Here is a 19,561-nt window from a genome sequence, read left to right on the forward strand (position 1 = left end):
CGGGGGGGGGGGGTGTTGTGTGTTTTAAGAAGTCAAGAATTTACCTCTTTCAGTTGGCATGTGGTTACCATGATACTAGATTCCTAAGCAAATACAAAAGTGTTTTTATGTGCAGGTAAATATATTCAGATTATCTCCGAGCTGATCTTTCTGAAAATATGTCTCAGGTTGATGCAGCTCTTGATCTAAGTCACACACAGAACATTGGAAGGATGATTAAAACTCACTTTCCTCATTCCCAAGTTAGTTTTCCTGCTTTCCTTGCTCCCTCCAATGCTTCTATATTGCAATAAATTACAAATCAATATTGTTAAATGGCAATCTTGGAGCCAAAAAGGAGAAACATTGGGACTTGAGAGCATCAAATATCAATCAAAGATGTTACCAGCAAACATACTGTTCACCACCTTTTATGCATCCTTTATATTATATCTGATAACACTAGCATCTGTTTTCTTTTGCAGTTTATTGTGGTTTCACTAAAGGAAGGAATGTTTAACAATGCTAATGTTCTTTTCCGGACAAAATTCGTGGATGGTGTCTCTACTGTGCAGAGAACAGTGACAAATAAACAAAACAAGTGATTGCAATTATCAGGTGAGCACTATATTTTTTCCTGATGTCTTGTATGGAGGATTAAAAATAAAATTATTCATAAACCACCGGCAGCTTCAAATCATCAATCCATGTTTTCGCGTTTCACTGATAACTTCGATTTTCCCTCGAGTTTTTGTTAGATAATTGGTGGGTGTGGCTGACAAAATTGAGTCAGGATACAGTCCTCTATTCCCTAAAGGTTATTAGTCCAGATCATGTTACAGGATATGCCTGTGAAGTAAATGTATCAAAATAATGTTATGCTAGTCTTTCTGATGCTCAATCCAGTCAATCTAATCAACCTCTGCATTTTCTACACTTTGCTGTCAAGAGACAGTTCGCATAAATCCTCATCTGCAGTGTTCTTGACTTGCATATGCCACATAGCAATGATATTCTCTCTCCTATTAGATTCTTCTCCTTATGATTTTAGAGGTCTCATCTTTTGCTTTTTGGTTTTCCTGGGCAGTCACTTAAGCTATTATAGAATTTTGAGAATAGATTGTGTCATACCCCTACCTTCCAATTGCTCTTTCCTTTTATAAAATACTGTGATGAAGAACCTATCTGTCAACATGCTCATTTTAGTTTGTCTGCATATGTCATTGTTCTTCAGCATGCGTATTGATCTAGTTGTCGCATATTTTCTTGCAGCTTGATTATTTACAGTTTTCTGCATCACATAAGCAAGCTGCTGTCTGCTGCAGATTTTACTGACAAATCTTAATCTTTTTTGTATGTGTGTGTATGCCGGTTAACCACATTGTTCACCAGACAATGTATCCTAGCTAAGAACATTACTCATTAGGCTCTTGACAAACAAACACCTAACCCATTGTATATAAACTCCATTTTGTGATACTTCTGTGATTGCTGATCTTTTTTTGCTTTCATGATGCATGATACCATCCATTGATTAAAGTGCCCGAAATAATAGGGGCTCCAATCACAAACTGCTTCAAGAAAGTATTCAAATTGATTTTGTAGTTGAGAATGCAGTTCGTTTGAATAGTCTTCCACTCACTGCCAGTAGCCCAGCATTTAACCATATCGAATCCAAACCAGCAGATACTTCATCATATCAAAGTAAATGATACCTATGTTCTGTTGACCTGATATGATTCATACTATTTACATTATTACGCTGGAATTCATATACAATTGACAAAGCTTTTTATGTTCCCAATGATTTTCTTCCTAATTGAACTGATCACTTTATAAATTATTCAGTCATATCTATTTCTTGATGTGGGGGGGGGGGGGGGGGGAGGTATGGTTGCAAGTTGTGTCCTGGTTGATAATTTGATTATCCAATTTAGAACTTTAGATTACAGGTAAAAGAACTAAACGTAATCTACAAAATTCATATCTATACTGATTCCTGAATATGATAAAATCTCTCAAGTTTGCTGGCAGAAATCATTAAAATTCATGCATTTTCTACTCATAATCATCATCATACAAAAAACAGGCAGAGGGAAGTGTTAAATGTGTGTGAAGAAGGAAAGGCGGTGGATATGTCTGTGGCTTTGATTTAGAGAACATGCTCTAATCTTCTACTCACATGACTCCAATTTTCTGCATCATCAAATACATATATATCCCTTTTCATTTTTTCTCATTAATATATCATTTCTTTTCCTAACTCATCTCATCCAATTGCTTAATTATACATACATCTATCTTACTCACAATATTTTATGTGCCAATCATCATTATTGAAGAAACAAAGTATCTATATAATTAACTCATGACTTTTATTTTCAAATAGGGTTTGTTGTTTATGGGTTAAGAGGGTATTTGCAATTTTTTAAATTTTAAGAGGTATTTGCAATTTTTTAAATTTTAAGAGGTATTTGTAATTATATCAAATTTTAAAAGAGATAGTTGTAATATGCTCAATTAGAAATTAAGGGCGACACTCTATAGTCCATATTTCTATATATTACTAAGAATTAGTCTGATCCTGTGTAATTGATAACTTTATTCCGATAATATGTCTTTAGAGGCACTATTATACATTAAGATTCTAATGATTTCGGAGATAAAAACTATACACTCAAATTCTATTCTTCGTTCAATGGACTTCATTGATAATTAAGCAATATATATATATACAAATAAAATATATGTGTGTTTGCATTAAACTCTCACGTTAATTAATATTAACACTCCACTTAACAACTAATATTGTACTAATAATAATACCTTCTCTCATAAATTATGTATTGTTAGTTATTAGTTAACCTATATATATATATACATATTATTAATTACGCGTTGACTTAAATCTTAGATAATCACGTCTTAATATCCAATTAAAGGGTACTTACCCCACTGAGTACCCCAAAGGCTAAGCAATTGTTTTTATTACATCACTTGTGAACCAATACACAGATAGACAGGTACTTGCTAACCAACTTGTTGGACTTATGAAGCAAACTTTCCTATTTTTTTTAGAGCTGACCAACTTCCTTTTCAATTCAGTTTAGGGTGTGTGTGTATACGTGGCCAGTCTCCACAACTTCACTTCTTCACTTTTAATTATTATTAGATTATGAACACAACCTTTTTTTTATGATTTATCTATAATTAATAATTTTCTATTCATTGGCCTGTCCTTTTCTTTTTTTCCTTTTTCAAAATTTGGTTATAATGATAGGGAGAGAACGATCAAAGTAGCAACTCTATTTGAATTAGTTTTTTGTATACTTTTGTGTAATGTTCGATTTGAGTTACAAATATTACTGTTAATGTGAGTAATTTTTTGAAGGTTGTATCAAGACCTACACTCCCAGCTGAATTTTAAACTGCAGACATCTCTGCATTCACATCGTTTATTTTGGGTTGTTCTAACTAAGTCCTGATCTGATCAAAATCCTAATATTAATGGACTCGTCATGACCAACACATCATTTTTAAATTTGGGATTTACGTGAAATCATACAGTTCGAAAATTTTAGCATTTCAATCTTAAATCTTTCTCCTTTTGGACTTAATCTAAACATTGAAGGGTTATAATCAAGATTTTTTTGATATAATTTTGACAATTTTATGAGTAGCAGGTTTTATCACTTAAATTATTAATGCTTGGGTGGTTACGCCTGCACTTTCATTCATCTCCTATGTGTGTGAGAGAAATTGTGACAGTGAATGTTTTGAGGCAATTAGTGCATTTGACTTTCCTGCTTCTTTTAATTGTTGTCTAAGTTCAAGATGAAGTCAACCTCTTGACTTTCCGTTTTATTTATTAATTTATTTTTATTTTGGTTTGTAGATTTTCTTAGATTTGTTGCTTTTAATTTTTGTTTTTGGGATGGGGGGTTTCATCATCACGTTTTCTCCAATTGTAATTTGATTGATCAGCTCCAACCGAGTCAGAGGCATCTCCCGACAAGTCGGCTGTCGGCGGCGGCCATTCCTATGCAAACTCATCTTATTACAATCTTCATCACCTTAATTGCAAGTATTAATATGAATATATGATAATCTTCTCAAAATACATTAATTACTAATATAAAGATGCGTATACATCTAAGAAATAAGGGGAAATCTTGCTTCAACAAAAAAAAAAAAAAAAAAAAAATAAGGGAAAGAAAATAAGTGATGGTAGTTTTTTCTTTTTTTTTAAAAAAAAAAAAAAAAAAAGAAATAAGGGGAAATTGTACTTTAGTTCCGGACGATAGGGTATGTTGCACGTGTAGTATCATAATTTAGGGGCTTAGGACATCTAGTCCTATAGGATAAAGTTTATATTCTCTGTGACCAAATGTGCGATAACTTTTATCTTAGGTGACCCAATTTGGTACAATTTTAATTTTATGGGACAAAAAATATTACAATATTTTTCTATGGAACTCAATGTACTAAACCTACAAATTGTGGGTCAAAAAATACAAGACATTCTATGTGGGACTAAAAGTGCAATTTTTTCAATAAATAGTTACATCTATACCTCCTGATTTATGGTTTATTTATACAAGTTGCTGTTGCCTTTTGAAAAATTATATATATACTTATTAGAAACATCAGCATCATCTATACAATAAACTACTCTTTGAATTTTTAAAAATTACATATACGCCCTAAAAAAATATTAATGATATTGTACAAACTACATATTTTTCTACTGTAAAAGATAATTTATGTAATTATTAAAAAAAATATGAATAAATTATATAAATAGTTGATAAGTTAGAAATGTAAATATAAGTAGACCTCTATATCTCATCAAAGATAGGGTGCCACCGGCCTCCACAATTTCATCAACAATTCCCTATATTAATTAATTATATTCCCAAGTAATTAAAACTTCCAAAAAAAAACGACCTAATATTTATAATTTTATAAGTAAGTTGTAGCAACTGTTTATAATTTTTAATTTAAATCAATTTAATTTAGTTCCAAATAAAAATTGTAAAACAAAAATACCTTTTAAATTTATTTTCAATAATAAATTAATAATCACTGGTTTTGAGTATTCTTAAACATCCTTGAAGTAAGTGATCCAATGAAAAGATTATTGGATATGGAAGATCCCTTACACCTTGCCAGGTAGTTTATGATACTATTACAAAGGGACAAGAGCCATCACTTAAGACATATGAGGAAGATCCTCACCAGACTTTGCTCTATTACTTTATTATAATATTATTGTTTTTGACATCTTCCCTTAACTTCTTCAAAGATCATAAGCTAGTTTATAACATGGGTTTTGGTTGTTTCATTGTATTAATTATTAAAAAATGAGGAAAAGGGCGGTTTTAAGGTTGACTTTTGTGTAGGTTTCTACCTATATATAAGCCAAGTTTCAGACAAGGAATGCATTGTGGACAGAGATTGAGAGAAGAGAGAGAGATATTAAAAGAAAATGAGAAGCATCAATCAAGTGAGATTGAACAATGGCTTGACCATACCTGTAATTGGTATGGGCACCTACTCTTTTGAAAATGATAGGAAAACTACTGAGAATGCTGTCCAAATGGCCCTTAAGGTATCATCAGCATTCAACATTTTCACCTTCACTGTGTGTTCTTTCGGCGGTCGGACGTGTCTTTTATTGATCATTCATCATGTTGCAGAGAGCTGACAATTGTTTCTTGCATGAATGTGAACTTTGTTGAATTCTGTGTTGTGCTATCTTGCAGATGGGATACAACCACTTCGACACTGCGCAGGTGTATGGTTCCGAGCCCGCCTTAGGGAATGCGTTAAGGGAGGCCATCACTAATGGGACGACAGAAAGAGAAGCGGTATTCGTCACCTCGAAGTTGTGGGGAAGTCATCACCATGATCCTGTCTCAGCACTAAAGCGAACTCTAATGTAAGTATTCACATGCAATAATCTTACATACAATGTACTAAGTGTCGTTAATCAAATTAAAAACGTGCATGTCTGATGATCTGATCAGACTGTCGTCCCACACTGGCATCTAATGTACGGGTTCTTAGTCTCATCAAAACTGTCATTCGTGCATCGGACAAAAGGGTTTTTAGCATATTATATAGGTCCAAGTGATCTTGTTAGTTAATGCTGCTGTTATTATTACAGGAACCTCGGAATGGAGTATGTGGACATGTATTTGGTGCACTGGCCGGTGAGCCTGAAGCCATGGGTGTTCCATCCATTGCCGGAAGAAGACGATTTCGAGCAATTAGACATGGAGACAACATGGGCTGGAATGGAGAAATGCTTAGAGATGGGGTTGTGTAGGGGTATTGGAGTCAGCAATTTCTCTTGCAAGAAGATTGAGAGTTTGTTGGATTTTGCATCAGTTACTCCTGCTGTGAATCAGGTAACAATCTTTCTCTATTGCTTAAAAAAAAAAAAAAAAAAGATGAACTATTTCCTACATTTCTAACGAGTACAACCTAGAAACTATGATAAATCAAACTATCAATCCCACTCAAACAAATCAGTATGAAAATTTATGTTTTGACCACGATTGATTACATTGGTCCTGATTTAAGCTATGACAAAGGCATGTACCGTGATTCTCAATTGTAACTAACATTTTGGCTTCGCTTGCTAAAAAGAACAATAGTCAATAATCGTGATGTTTAGTAATCTTGAATGATGTTTGTGGCAGGTGGAAATGCACCCGATGTGGAGGCAAAGGAAGCTAAGGGATTATTGCAGGGATCACAAGATTCATGTAAGCGCCTACTCAGCTTTGGGGGGACCTGGAAACTTCTGGGGTTCAACAGCTGTGGTTGAAAGTCCAATCATACAGTCCATTGCTCTCAAACACAAAGCAACTCCAGCCCAGGTTGCATTAAGATGGGGATTGTCCAAGGGGGCAAGCGTGATCGTTAAGAGCTTCAATGAAGAGAGGTTGAAGGAGAACATGGGAGCACTTGATCTCAGACTGGAAGAAAACGACATAATTGAAATCGAGAAAATGGAGGAGAGGAAGATAATGAGGGGGGAATTCTATGTCAATCAAACAACAAGTCCTTACAAGACCATCCAAGAATTGTGGGATGATGAGATTTAGGGAAAATCCATCTTAAGACAAAATGTTCTTGCAATCGACATATGATTGTTCTCATGCGAATTCTGTAACTTTTCATGATTAATGGGATAACATGCTTGTAACATAATATGGGACTCTGGCATTTGGCCAAATTAAACATAGGGGATCCTCTGTGGTTCACCAAAATTTCACATAAAGTACCGTAAAAGATAGATTGAATCAAAGGAATAATTACACACCCTTTTTTTGAAGGTTACCTTAAGTATACATAGATTCTCTGTGATTGAAAAATCATCTGCTACATGTAAAGTTTGCTTCCATTTGACAAAATCATCTACTATCATTAAACTTTGTGGGATTCTATCATCAAATGTTCATTCCAATAGGAACTGGAATTTCCAGATATTGCAGAATTATGGAAGCAAATTACAAATAAGCCCCATATTATTCAAAAGGAGCCAGTGAGCCTGAAACTTCGAAAAAAATGTTACCTAATCAGCAATAACACAGTAGAAATAATCGAACCATATAAACACATAAGGCCCTGTAAATGGAACTCTTCTAAACAGTGTCTCATAATATTGGATGAAAACTGCAAATTTGAAATATTTTTGCTGGGGACAGTAATTTACAATGACATTCTCAGAATACAATTGCATTATACATAGCCATGACAAGATCCTTGGATGAATCACAGTAATTGCACAAGCTGAGACAGATGCAAATAGCAAAATTTACAATCCTCTCGGTTTCTGTCTTTGGTGGTGAATTGAGAGGCAATTCTAGTTAGTGTTATTAGCAACCTACTGAGATCTCCATCCTTGATTAGAACTTTTTCAGAAATTCATATCTGGCAGCTCACTTGAGTAGAAGCACCATTACCCTGTTTCTTTCCTGAAAAGAATTCCAGTGCTAGCCCTGCAAGTGTAAAAAAAGAAAACAATCAATCCCGACTCAAATCGCTGCCCAACTAGTCCAGATAAAAGATAAACAAGACCCCAGTTGCAATCTCCCATGTTCTACGGCAAAGAATCATTACTTTGAATACTCAAGAGCAGATTGACCAATTGGCAACTCCAAGTTAGCACAAATTATTTAGGGTCAAATGGATATCATGCTTCAGGCAGTCTAGAAAGGACCTGATGAGTTCTCAAGTTTGGGCTAATCAATGTTTTACCATCATATTGGATGGCCCCTTTGATTTTATTAAAGGTAGTTAAATCGAAAATTAGCTATACAATTCTGATTGAACATGTCTTCTCAAATTCAGCTATATGTACTAGCACACTGTCAACTCTCCGTGTTCAATCATATCGATACCATCAGATAGATGCGTGTCATGATGTAAGGGAGGAAACCAAATTTTGTAAAGCAAGTTAACTGTCGTGAAAAAGAAGTACCTCAAATTCACCAAGGTTTGATCATTTATTGACCTGGTTTCTCACTGTTTCAACACCACTCCCAGGGGAAACAGGTGATGTACCCTGCTCAATGCGCTGGTTATAGAAGAACAAAGTCATTCAGAATAACATCACAGGTGAAAGATGACGCTTCAAGATGTTTGTTCATGCCGACTAAGAAAGAACAGTAAAATCAGAGAAATGTAATTATTTAACTAGTAAATACCAAACATGAAATGTTAACAACCCTTTCTCCTTATTCCCACCTTGTGAAGCAGGCAACAAAATTTCCAGTATTCAGTAGTAAAGGGAGTGTTTGCGAAAACTTTTGCTTAGAAGTGATTTCGTAGAAAAAGTTGGAAGTTGTAGTATAATTAAAAGTGGGTACTGTTTGTAAAAAAAGTGAAAATCAGATAAAAGCTAAATTGAGTAAGTTTTTTGTGAAAAAAAATCACTTCTAAAGTAAGCTTAAAAAAACATTTTGTCCCAATGCGTTGGGTAAATACTGTGTTTGCTTAATATTTGCACTTGTCTTTTGTTATAATAAATTATTTTTTGTCAAAAAAATAATATTTATTTCAATTAGTATATTTCATTAGTTTATAAATATTTGTCATTTATATTCTTAAAATATTAAATACTAATAGAAAAACTGAATGTTTAATTCAATAATGCTCCAACTAAGTAATATAATCGTTGATTCAGGCACAATAAATAAATTTGCATGAGTGCCAGAGAAAAATATTTTTTTATCAATTAATCATAGAAATTTAATTAATATTTTTATATGATATATGAATAATATCAGATAATGTAGCAAATAAATATAAAAAATTTTCTAAAATATTAAATATGTGAAAAGCATACATTTTATTAGTGTTAAGTTATTCAAATTATTTGAAAACTCTAATATCAATTTTAGATGTGCTATTTTTAAAATTAATAAAAAAGGGTAAATTTTAAATGAATTTATTATAATGAGGGTAAAGTAGTCCAAAAAGATGTTGAATTTATTTACGGAAACCCAAGGTGCTTCAGCTTTTGGCTTAAAAGTGCTTCTTTTAGAAATTTCCGATGTAGAAGTTGGCAACCCAAACACCTCAAAAATGCTTTTTCGAAGGCACAACGTGAAAAGTGCTTCTCAAAAGTTCTAGCAAACACTCCCTTCCAGCAATGCAATGCTACAGGATTTTTCTTTGTTCATGCTCTTCAACAATATTCTACATCTCCTAATTGTTTTCTTGTGAGAGTTCATAGATTTGCTTTTAACATTAGCTCTCAAATATTGTTGAATTAAGGGTGCTTCAGCACCAGCTTTGCTATATATTGGCCCTTAAGTTTCATTTACAATGTTATTGTTAGTTCAATTTAGTCAAATAGCCTCACAACTCATTATTTAACATAATCCTGTTCAACGATGAATTCCTGTGGTGTAGAAGGCGCGGAGATTTTCTAATCTCTTCCCTGATGAAATGTTTAAATGAAATAATTATGTAACCAAATTCTAGAAGAATTTTGTAATAAAACACTATAGGAAGGGCAAACTGTAATGTTTATCTGATAAAACAGAGAGCTTGTTGGGCCTTAGACAAAGGTATGGAAAATATCAATTACCTGAAGAAGATAATTATGCAGCCAATCCAAGGTTTGGGGGAAAGTTGTAGCTGATACGTTGGCAACTGCATATCCCTGCTCAAACAGTGAGAAATCCATGAGCATATGAGATACAATGCATGTGGCTCATCAAATAATTCCAAGTGTCTTAATCGCAAATCTTGAAGCTTATTCAGAAATTCTTGACTTCCAGAAAATATTGCCAAATAGTCACCTTCAACTTCCTCCTCTAATCACCTTAATCCACCTATCTACCCACCCTTTAAAACAAGAAAAGTTTTTTCTTCCCAGCCTTTTCTTTCAGGTGGTGATACAGAAGCAAAGTTTTACATCCATCAAAAAGAGAGAGGAGAAAGAGATTAACATCATAAATATAGCAGCACTGATAAGTTCAGTGTAATAATAAGATAAGAAAGAGAGATGGGCAAAAGTGTGAACTTGTGCTTCACTGTTTGTAATATTTTCTGAAATATTTTCCATCTAATGGGAAGAAGAAAGGATGGTTACTTGGACATTAAAATATAAATACACAATCGCTGAATTGTAAGGGTGGCCTTAGTATGTGAACTGCAGGATAACACCTGAATGCCCCTAGTAAACCCCATTCAGTGAAGAGTAACTCAATAAGATGTGAACTTCTGTTCAGCATTTATTACTTGAACGGTTTCAAATACTGTACCTGTGACTTAAATGAACAGAGATAGTCCTGGATTGTTTTCAAGTTGCCAATTAACTTCTCCCTGTCCTGGAAAATGTACTATGTTTGTCAAAGATCTGGTTGATGCACAGACAACAGGAACATAAATCTTATCCAAAGTAGTCAAATAATGAATAAAATAATAAAACCCATATGTTCATATGTAGAATTTAAAACTCTGACATTCCAGAGTCATATTATACTTGAAGTAAACCCAATGGCACAAATGATATGTATTCAGAGACTAAAACATAAGCTAGTAATTGAAGTGGGGGAGCCTGAGGTCATAAAATCGATGCATTGGAGACATTGGTACCTATTTACACCGGTGTGGGATTCAAGTCTTTTACCAAAATATTAGGGTTACAACAATTGATTACCACTTGAATCTACATCTGCAACTAAAAAGAAGTAGCATAACAAGTGTGTCTAAGTCCTGTTTTTCCTAGAACAAAAATAGCTATACACCAAATAAAATCTTGAACAGTGAATAAATCAGGCTCATTCATTTTGGTGGTCCAATTGATTCAAAAGGTAGATTATTGACTTCAGAATGTAATGGTACAGATCAAATAAAGACAGCACCTAATACTGGTCTGAATCAGGATGTATGTTGAGATAGTTCAGCTCAAGACATGATAATTTGAAATATCCGATTCAGGGGCCACTAATAAGATTGCTCATTGCTTACATATTTAACTGAAAAAAAGAAAAAACGCAGGCACTTATTCTAAAACAATTGAGCAGTTCTCTCTTGAAGTTTGCAAAAGGACCAAAATGGCATGCTGTGTAAGTTCTCAGTATAACCTGTATTGGGTACTTTTCGTTGCTTCGACTAGATAACCACTCCTCTAGCAAAGCCTGTGAGCAATAGATATGCTTCAGAATGTCATAAAGAGAAGTAAGGTGAGAGAATAATAGCGAAGTTCCAGAACTCATTAACCATCATGATCTACAATTTGGATTGTTTGAACAAAATTGCATAACCTGACCAGTGGACCAGACGTCACACCTGCTAAGTCCGTAATAGGTACCAGAATTATGTTCTCTTTCGAACCCCTCCATCAATCAATTTTATATCCAAATTTTAAAATCTCAATTGTTGTTATTTAGCCATCCCTACATTATTAGACATGCTACATGGGTTCCATCAGATCCTCAGATCATGTTAGGAAGATGTAGGTTTTCAGCCATAGAGACTTAGGCTTTTCACTTTGGTCATAAGGAAACCAAGCAACAATTTTCAATGCACCTTATGATCAAATTGGGACATCTTTAGGATTATAGGAACAATAACAGGTTCAGGACCAGATTTCTCTTTCTTGACTTTACGAGTCTCAACCATGTCAGCATCTTTTACTATTTCACCTGTCAGCAAAGTTAGAATGTTGAAGTTAGAGCTGAACTGTAAACCTTTGGCCAAAGAAAAATACAGATATGAAAAACTTCGACAGGGAAGTACAGTATGCAAGGTCCAATCTAAACTTTGAAGATGTACACCAGCACAAGAAAGAATGGGAATTTCACCTTTACAAACAGATTTGCCACCACCTATTTCCATAGATTTTAGAGCACCTGAAACCGTATCAGCACCAGATATTGTTTCCGCTGACCTAGCACTCTGATTGCAGAAATTGCCACTGTCTTGCTTACCACATGGTGCGGCAGAATTCTCAGCTGAGCTCCCATTTTTATTTTTTTCCAAGCACTTCTCTCCATCTTTTGCTGGCAAGGTGGATGATGATTTATTTTCATCATCCATTAAGTATATACTAGGATCCAAATGTATTCCCTGTAATTGTTACAAAAAAACCAACATATAACGTTGCTTCGAGGTGTCCTCTATGAATTTTGGACACAATACTAAAAGCCATTGCACGCTTTCCTTTCTTTCTCGTTTTTGCTTTCCTCAGAAAGTATATGCATAGAATCCTCCAGATAGAAAGAGCAAAAGGTGCTGTTCTTTTAATTACACTGTTTCCAACAGTCTCGCATAATTAAGAGTAAATTGTCAATGATGCAGTATGCAATACAGAAAGAAAAGACATGCGCAAAAAGGCAACTATTACCAGGATGTAAACAGAGACGTACAGTGCAGTTTAGCAGGATAGAACTTACCTCAATTATAATTGGCTTTCCGTCCTTCATTGCCTTTTTCAAGTCACCACCCAGACCTATTAGGAATTCAAACCAATGATACAAACCACAGTTCTTGAGATGCTACAAAGTGAAATGGTGGAGCAATAACAATACCTTTACGGACAATCCGGCATTCTCTACAAAATTCGGTTATAAGCTCCTCAGGGGAACTGAAATCTCGTGCCCATACAGGGGAAGATTTTAATGGTGCACTGAGATGAAAGCATATGCAAATCAATAATTTAGCACTATGCAGCACAGAACAAGATTTCTCCACTATTGAATAGTTATGACAAAATATTCAAGTGTGAACAAAGACGCAACTTGTCAATTATACATGTAAAAGTTATCAATTTCAAATTTTCAATTAATATGCTAAAGAATGCATGGATCTCACACCACCATATAAGATTAAACTGAAAAGACTTAAACATCTCAAATGGATATTGCTATCTTCTTCAAAGGAAAACTTTTAACTGTACAATCCGTACAGAAAATGAAACTGATTAACCGGGAGCATGAGCACACATATATTTAAGGCAGAAGAAGTTGGATGCAAATTCATTGATTCTGTCACACAGCAATCCGAGTTTTAACAAAATTTGCAGAAGAAGTGTTAAAAGAAAATGAATGGGCTAAAAAGCTACATACTCTGTTGCCGTGCGTAGTAATTCATACACCATATCCGTCTGTACCATTAAGAAAATGCACAGAAGTAAGTGCAAGACTGAAATAAATCAATAGCATGAAAGTGTTGGTGGCAGCTCTTGGAGAGACATAAGAGCAAACTTTACAATAAATAAAAGAGGCGTACCTGCAAAACATTTGGCAAGTTTAGTCTTTGTGCAAGTTGAGTAGCGATAGTAGACTTCCCAACACATGCAGTACCACATACAAGAATAACCAAAGGTACCCTTTGATGGTGAAATCTAAAGATTAAAAGAAAAGTAAGGTGTAAGGTCAAAGGGGGAAGAATTGGCAGTATACACAGCAGCAGATTCAACACTTCATCTCTTCTTCCCATCTATAGAACGAGAAACTATAATTTTATTGCATAAATGACACAAAAGGACGCAAACTTTTAAAAATATCAGATTGAAAATGAACAAACATAAAATGAAAAGGAAAAAATAACTGACCTTGTCATCATCTTATATCTGTTTATATACTCATCCCCATAACCTCGCCGTTCCATGAGCTGCAGGCCATGATAAAAGAATTATGGAACCTCATTTGCCAAAAGTTCAAAGCTTCTCATTTATAAAAAGATTATAAAAACACCGAAACAAAAGGGCTAAAAAGCATAGGATAGAAGAATAAATGGTGAAGAGTCTACAAAATTTTCTATTTGGAGGTGGTATTTTCCTTAATGATTCATTAGAAATGTAATGATGTCCAGACCAGTATACTCATGCTTTTTGTCATAAAGAAAAAAAGAAGTTCACCAATAAAGATAGTGTACAATCAAGCACAACTAATATGCACAAAATACAATATTACCAGCATGACAACATGTGCCAATGGTTGACTTATAAAACACTATAGATCACAGTGATTCAAGAAAGAATTTAGGATGACAGTCTAAGAGCATTATTTCCAGACATCAAAGTCATTTGACCTCAGCAATGTGTCAATAAGGTAATATAGAATATCGATCAAGATTCAACATCACCTCTGAGACAATATTGCTACCAAAGCATGCAACATGTAAATACACATGCACTATCCCGATTAGTGCACACAATTAAAAGAACTTTTTACACAATTCACAAGAAATACTATGGCACTTTGTCGGAATTTGACAGGCACTGATGTAAAGGGCCAAAAATGCCAAACGTAAAGAACAGCAAGGCAACACACCTTAAATAAGTTAGCTTCAAGGTCGGATTGCGAGCTGCAAAATGATAAACTTAGAAGTTAAAGATTAGAGGGAAAAGAAAAACAACAACTTCCCAACAAGATTGGCTAAACAAGTAGATTCAATATGCCAGGACGTACACGTCCAGAAGGCTGTTATCTATAAGCAGCTTTTTAAGTTCAAGGGCGATCTTAATAGCCACGTGATTGGGAATCTGATTTAGGAGGAGAGAGAATAACATAATCAGAACCCACAGGAAAAAAAAAACCCACTTAATTTCATAGATTTGGGAACATAACACAAAACACTGATGAAAAATACAAAAATATTTTCACCTTGGTGACAGTCAACATTCTGCTTAGCAAAAATCGGGAAAGCACGTAATAATGATCGGCATTCTCACCCAACCAAACCTTCACCTGAAACAAAAATTAAAAATATCAAAATAAAAATAAAAACAAATAGAGCCCATTAACATTTACCGAAAAAAGATTCATTCTTGAAGAGAAGTTGGGATTCCATTTATGGAATAAGCGCTAAAAGATTTAGAAAAGAAATTAAAACCTTAACAAAATCATATCTGGAAGATGTATTGCGAGTGGAGAAGGGGAGAGCGAATCTGGGCTCCAAATTTCGATGATCATAATCTAATCCTCCTTCTTCTTCTTGGTCTTGGGCAGGGTAACTTTCTATCGCCACTCCTTTCCCCTTCATCATTTATCTATATTCAGCTCCGGCTTCTTCCTCCGTCTTCTCTCTTTGAGGACTTAAAACAAACAGGTGATGTGCAAGCAATAGTGAATCCTAGAGTATCACCATGTGTACACTTTCTTCCGCCTCCGTGCCGTGGTGGGGTTGGGGAATAAAACTAATGGGTTCCTTCTAGAAAAAGAATAAAAGAATAATAATATTTCTTTTTTATGATCAGAAAAACGTTTAGACTAATATAAAAAAAACGTGTTATTAAAGTTGGTTTGAAAGGAATAATAATTTTAAAAAAATAAATAAATAATTTGGGACATACTCCATCCCAAGAAGATGTCTTAAATAAATTAAATTATTTTAATATATCTAATTTAATTGACAGATTATTAAGTCGCATTCGATTATTGTCATATTAGTTTTTCATTAATTATTTATATATGATCTTGATAATTTGCTTTATAATTAATTGTCTATCATTTAAATTTGCTAATTTTTTAAATTTATGATATAAATGTAATCGATTTGTTAAAAATAATTATGGGCCTAATTTATTTTATTGGATCACTAATTAAATTGCGAATGAATGAGGTGTAATAACAAAATTTTCGCTATCAACAAAAGCTAAAGGAGGATCGTACAATTTTGATAATCCTGTGAAATTGCTGAATCAAGAAATGAGAATTAGAGGAGTAAACAAAATTGTATTTCTCATATTAACCATCACAAATACATCATCTCAACGTATAAATACCCCATATGTTGAGCGTAAAGGGCCAACTTGGAGATGAGCACTAAGCATACTTGTAATCTAGATGATTGTTCGGAGAGTGTTTAGATTGTTTCCTAATTGAATCCAATTAACATTTTCCTTTGAACCCATTTCTGTGACAAGAAAAGGGAACAACGATGTTATTACACGTAGTGTGTCTATATATCATCAATTTAGAATACAAGATTTGGACTGAAAGTTGTCAAGAAACTGTTCATCGTAACAGGGAGAAGGTCGAAATTCAGAGGAAAACTAGGCTATGTTAATAAGTAATGATAATATTTCATACGTCATTGGACTAGAAGATCTATGGGATGTAACATAACAAGTGGTGCATCAATGCATCAATGTGCAATTGTGCACTATTGCCTGAAACTGGCAGCAGAGAAACAGTAAAGAAAACTGAAAGGGGCTTAAAATGCCATCCCAACCCCTTACAACATATACAATAATACTATCATCTGTGGTATAATGATGAATCATCCTTTCAAGGGTTGTGATAATTTCTGTCAAAATTATCGAGCAAAAAAATGGAGCTGAGGAATTGTAAATCCACCGGTGTTTATGTATAGATTCAAGAATCTGAAGTTCTATGCATTGGCAAAGATTTCCAGTCGCAAGATTTCTTGAAGAACTTACTGCCCCTCTTTCCCATGCCGGTTCCTTCAAGATTAGACGAAAGCTGAGATTTTGAATCTGGTTTCCATTTCAAATCTTTAAGAGCAGAAAACACAGTAGAAACAATGGGATTGAGTTCACTATCCTTTATGTTGTTGCATGACTTCACTTCGAGGCTCTGGAGTTCATACCAGGAAATGATTACCGACTCTAGACCGTGTGTTGTTAGCAGTGAGCACCCTTCTAAAGACAGAAATCTTACTCTCCTGCAGGGAATTGCCATGGAACATAATTTCTAAGTAGTAAAACAAGCTGATTTGAACTATCTCAAGAATTGCAATCTCATGAACACTTTTTGAATAATCAAGCATGAACGAAGAAGTAAATGAGCGTACCAACAACTCAACAGCATTGCAAAAAGTAAAGAGAAGGGCAAGAGAATCGAGTACCTCAAAGCGCTTGAAGTGCTGAACATATCATCATTCAGCCCCCAACAATTCCGTACAAATAATTTCCTTGTGTTATGGCAGACCAGAAACAACGCCCTCAAACTCCTCTTATCCCTTAATTGACACTTCTCCAAATGAAGCCTTTCAACTGCTGGACAAGACCCCAACTGCTCGTCAAGCTCAGCACTACCATCGATCCTCTTACACGAAATGAACCTCAATGTTCTCAAGTTTCCAAAGAACGAAAGAGCCGACAACCATTCATCCTCCATATTATGATTTCTCAGAGTCAATTCTTCAAGCATTTGGCAGCACTGGCCGATGGCTTTAATCCCCTCATAACTCCCCTTACATCCACTCAGTTCAAGCTTCACTAATCTCTTACACCCTTGTGCTAAAATAGTCAATCCAACATCTGAAACCAATGAGCCATAAAACCCATCCACAATTCCACTCAATCTCAACACCTGTAGATTCTGACAAGCAGCAATCCCACGCAGAACCCGATCATTGCACATAAGCAAATCCAGTTCTTGCAATGTGGGACACTCCTCGGACAAACTCAAGAGCCCCATCTCACTGCAATTAACCACCACTAGTTTCCGCAAATTCGGACACCCACTGGCCAAAACCCTCAAACCTCTATCAACTTCATCAGCATTCAACACAAGATTTTCATCAAAAAACCTATCTTTCCCCTCAACATCAGACCCAAGATGAAAAGACAAACTCTTATGAGTGCAGAAGATACCAGAATTCCGAGAGGAAACCAAACACCCATTAACCAAATCAACATGAACAAGATTAGGGAACCTCAGAAACACTCGACCCGTTACCAGAAACTCCCAATCAAGAAGCGTTACTGATCTCACCAGCCTGCCCTGCAGATTCAGCCACCTCTTGGAAACAAGAAAATTTGCAGTTCTCTGAGACTTGGGGAGTTTCGAGAGAATCTTGAGCAAGATTTCATCAGAGAGAAGTGAAGTTTTATCAGAAACAAGATTTGTGAGCGTGAAATCTTGGTTCTTGTTGGTGGGAGCAGATAGAGGTGTCCGTTGTGTTTGGTTGAGAGAATGGAGGCGCATTGTGAAGAGAACATTGTTGAGAACATTGTTGGTCTTCAACCAGTTGGAGTTTTGGTTTTCTTTATCAGATGAATGTCCTGATTTTCTGCACTTCCATTCCATTTCTTCTCCTTGTACTTGTTCTTTTTCAGCTCCAACAATATGAGAAGTCACTGTTTCTGCTCTCATTCTGAACATTTCATCTCACTCTGTAATCAAAGTTTCTTTTTTCTGGCATTTCTCAGACAATAGATTCAAGAATCAAGAACTTTCACTTACTTTTTCTGGAATGAAGCTTCTTCACTCAGCTCCAACTTGAGAATTCTCACTTTCATCTTCCAGTTCTGTTCGGTGTTTACGTTGTTTCAAGAATTCAAGTTGGATTTGAAGCTTTGGTCCTGTTCCAACGGACATATAGGAATGTGGGGTCCATGAGAATTGTATTAAATCTGTTCACTTTTGCATATCTTGCTGCAATGCTGCTTAGATTTTGAATTGCGCACTACTGATGCAGTAGCTGGGCTTTTTTGCAATTACCAAAATTTTTTGGGCAAGCGGGACAATTGCATAAAATCCTCTCTCGTGTTTTCATTTTTCTAAAAAAATAACACTATGGTAATTAAAATGGCTAAAATCCCCGTATTTTTAGAAATGTTGTTCACTCGCCCTCTTTATTAACTATTGCTGACACCATTAAAATTTATATTCAAATGATTGTTTTACTCTTATTTGCTATATGTTTTATTTTTTTGACAATCACTGAATCTCTTTTGATATATTATAGCTGTTATATTTTAATTACTTCTTCAAAATGTTGGATCTTACTCTTTAAAATGAACTATCTCAATTTTAAATATTTTAAAATTATACAGAAATTAATTTATAAATATCAATATATTAAAATTAAGATACACAAATTTCTATATGAAAAATAAGTAAATATACAATAATATTTATACAATTTTTCGAATAGAGGCATCGCAGTCGCCTCATGTCCAGGGTGAGGGCAGGGGCGACAGTCATCGTCCCTTGTTCTTGGGCAAGGTCGATGACCACCCACAAGAGGTAAGGTGGCGAATGGGGGCCGATGTGGAAATGACCAATGGGGTAGCTTGGGAAAGTGGGGAGGTGCCCGGGGGGGGGGGGGGGGGGTGGAATATCACTATTTGGGGGGT

The 19,561-nt window shown here is 34.9% G+C and overlaps 4 protein-coding genes across 4 annotated transcripts in view; 2 read left to right on the forward strand and 2 right to left on the reverse strand.

Moving 5' to 3' along the window:
• The window catches only part of LOC105160613 (structural maintenance of chromosomes protein 2-1), a 10,422-nt gene extending 8,651 nt beyond the window's left edge, over positions 1 to 1,771 (forward strand). The window contains exons 19-21 of the mRNA XM_011078077.2: positions 168 to 242; positions 465 to 597; positions 1,252 to 1,771. Of these exons, the coding sequence (XP_011076379.1) occupies positions 168 to 242; positions 465 to 584 (195 nt within the window). The 3' untranslated portion in view covers positions 585 to 597; positions 1,252 to 1,771. The remainder of the gene's footprint in view (positions 1 to 167; positions 243 to 464; positions 598 to 1,251) is intronic.
• Positions 5,468 to 7,303, forward strand: LOC105160614 (non-functional NADPH-dependent codeinone reductase 2). Its single transcript, XM_011078078.2, has 4 exons — positions 5,468 to 5,590; positions 5,745 to 5,920; positions 6,149 to 6,392; positions 6,687 to 7,303. The coding sequence occupies exons 1-4, from the start codon at positions 5,468 to 5,470 to the stop codon at positions 7,092 to 7,094; spliced, it is 951 nt and encodes a 316-aa protein (XP_011076380.1). The 3' UTR covers positions 7,095 to 7,303.
• LOC105160615 lies at positions 7,625 to 15,659 on the reverse strand. The gene is made up of 16 exons (XM_011078079.2): positions 15,346 to 15,659; positions 15,117 to 15,200; positions 14,922 to 14,995; positions 14,784 to 14,817; positions 14,063 to 14,121; positions 13,738 to 13,852; positions 13,575 to 13,612; positions 13,038 to 13,135; positions 12,903 to 12,958; positions 12,312 to 12,576; positions 12,037 to 12,152; positions 11,592 to 11,645; positions 10,767 to 10,832; positions 10,088 to 10,162; positions 8,474 to 8,569; positions 7,625 to 7,991 (listed from the first exon to the last, which is right to left on the reverse strand). Exons 1-15 carry the CDS (start codon positions 15,496 to 15,498, stop codon positions 8,495 to 8,497), a joined length of 1,362 nt encoding a protein of 453 aa, XP_011076381.1. The 5' UTR covers positions 15,499 to 15,659; the 3' UTR covers positions 7,625 to 7,991; positions 8,474 to 8,494.
• Positions 16,518 to 18,890, reverse strand: LOC105160616 (F-box protein At5g51370-like). The gene is made up of 2 exons (XM_011078080.2): positions 17,323 to 18,890; positions 16,518 to 17,139 (listed from the first exon to the last, which is right to left on the reverse strand). The coding sequence occupies exons 1-2, from the start codon at positions 18,582 to 18,584 to the stop codon at positions 16,830 to 16,832; spliced, it is 1,572 nt and encodes a 523-aa protein (XP_011076382.1). The 5' UTR covers positions 18,585 to 18,890; the 3' UTR covers positions 16,518 to 16,829.

This window comes from Sesamum indicum, linkage group LG4 (assembly GCF_000512975.1).
Source record: "Sesamum indicum cultivar Zhongzhi No. 13 linkage group LG4, S_indicum_v1.0, whole genome shotgun sequence".
Taxonomy (NCBI): domain Eukaryota; kingdom Viridiplantae; phylum Streptophyta; class Magnoliopsida; order Lamiales; family Pedaliaceae; genus Sesamum; species Sesamum indicum.

Excerpts from the sequence above, each read along its gene's own strand:
- LOC105160615 (XM_011078079.2), bottom strand. The coding sequence starts at position 15,498 with ATGATGAAGGGGAAAGGAGTGGCGATAGAAAGTTACCCTGCCCAAGAC. Across the intron at positions 12,153-12,311 it reads TGGCAAATCTGTTTGTAAAG|GTGAAATAGTAAAAGATGCT; the intron begins GTGAAATTCCCA and ends CTTTGCTGACAG. Across the intron at positions 8,570-10,087 it reads TGCATAATTATCTTCTTCAG|CGCATTGAGCAGGGTACATC; the intron begins GTAATTGATATT and ends TTCTATAACCAG.
- LOC105160614 (XM_011078078.2), top strand. The coding sequence starts at position 5,468 with ATGAGAAGCATCAATCAAGTGAGATTGAACAATGGCTTGACCATACCT. Across the intron at positions 5,591-5,744 it reads CTGTCCAAATGGCCCTTAAG|ATGGGATACAACCACTTCGA; the intron begins GTATCATCAGCA and ends GCTATCTTGCAG. Across the intron at positions 5,921-6,148 it reads GCACTAAAGCGAACTCTAAT|GAACCTCGGAATGGAGTATG; the intron begins GTAAGTATTCAC and ends TTATTATTACAG.
- LOC105160616 (XM_011078080.2), bottom strand. The coding sequence starts at position 18,584 with ATGTTCAGAATGAGAGCAGAAACAGTGACTTCTCATATTGTTGGAGCT. Across the intron at positions 17,140-17,322 it reads AGCACTTCAAGCGCTTTGAG|GAGAGTAAGATTTCTGTCTT; the intron begins GTACTCGATTCT and ends AATTCCCTGCAG.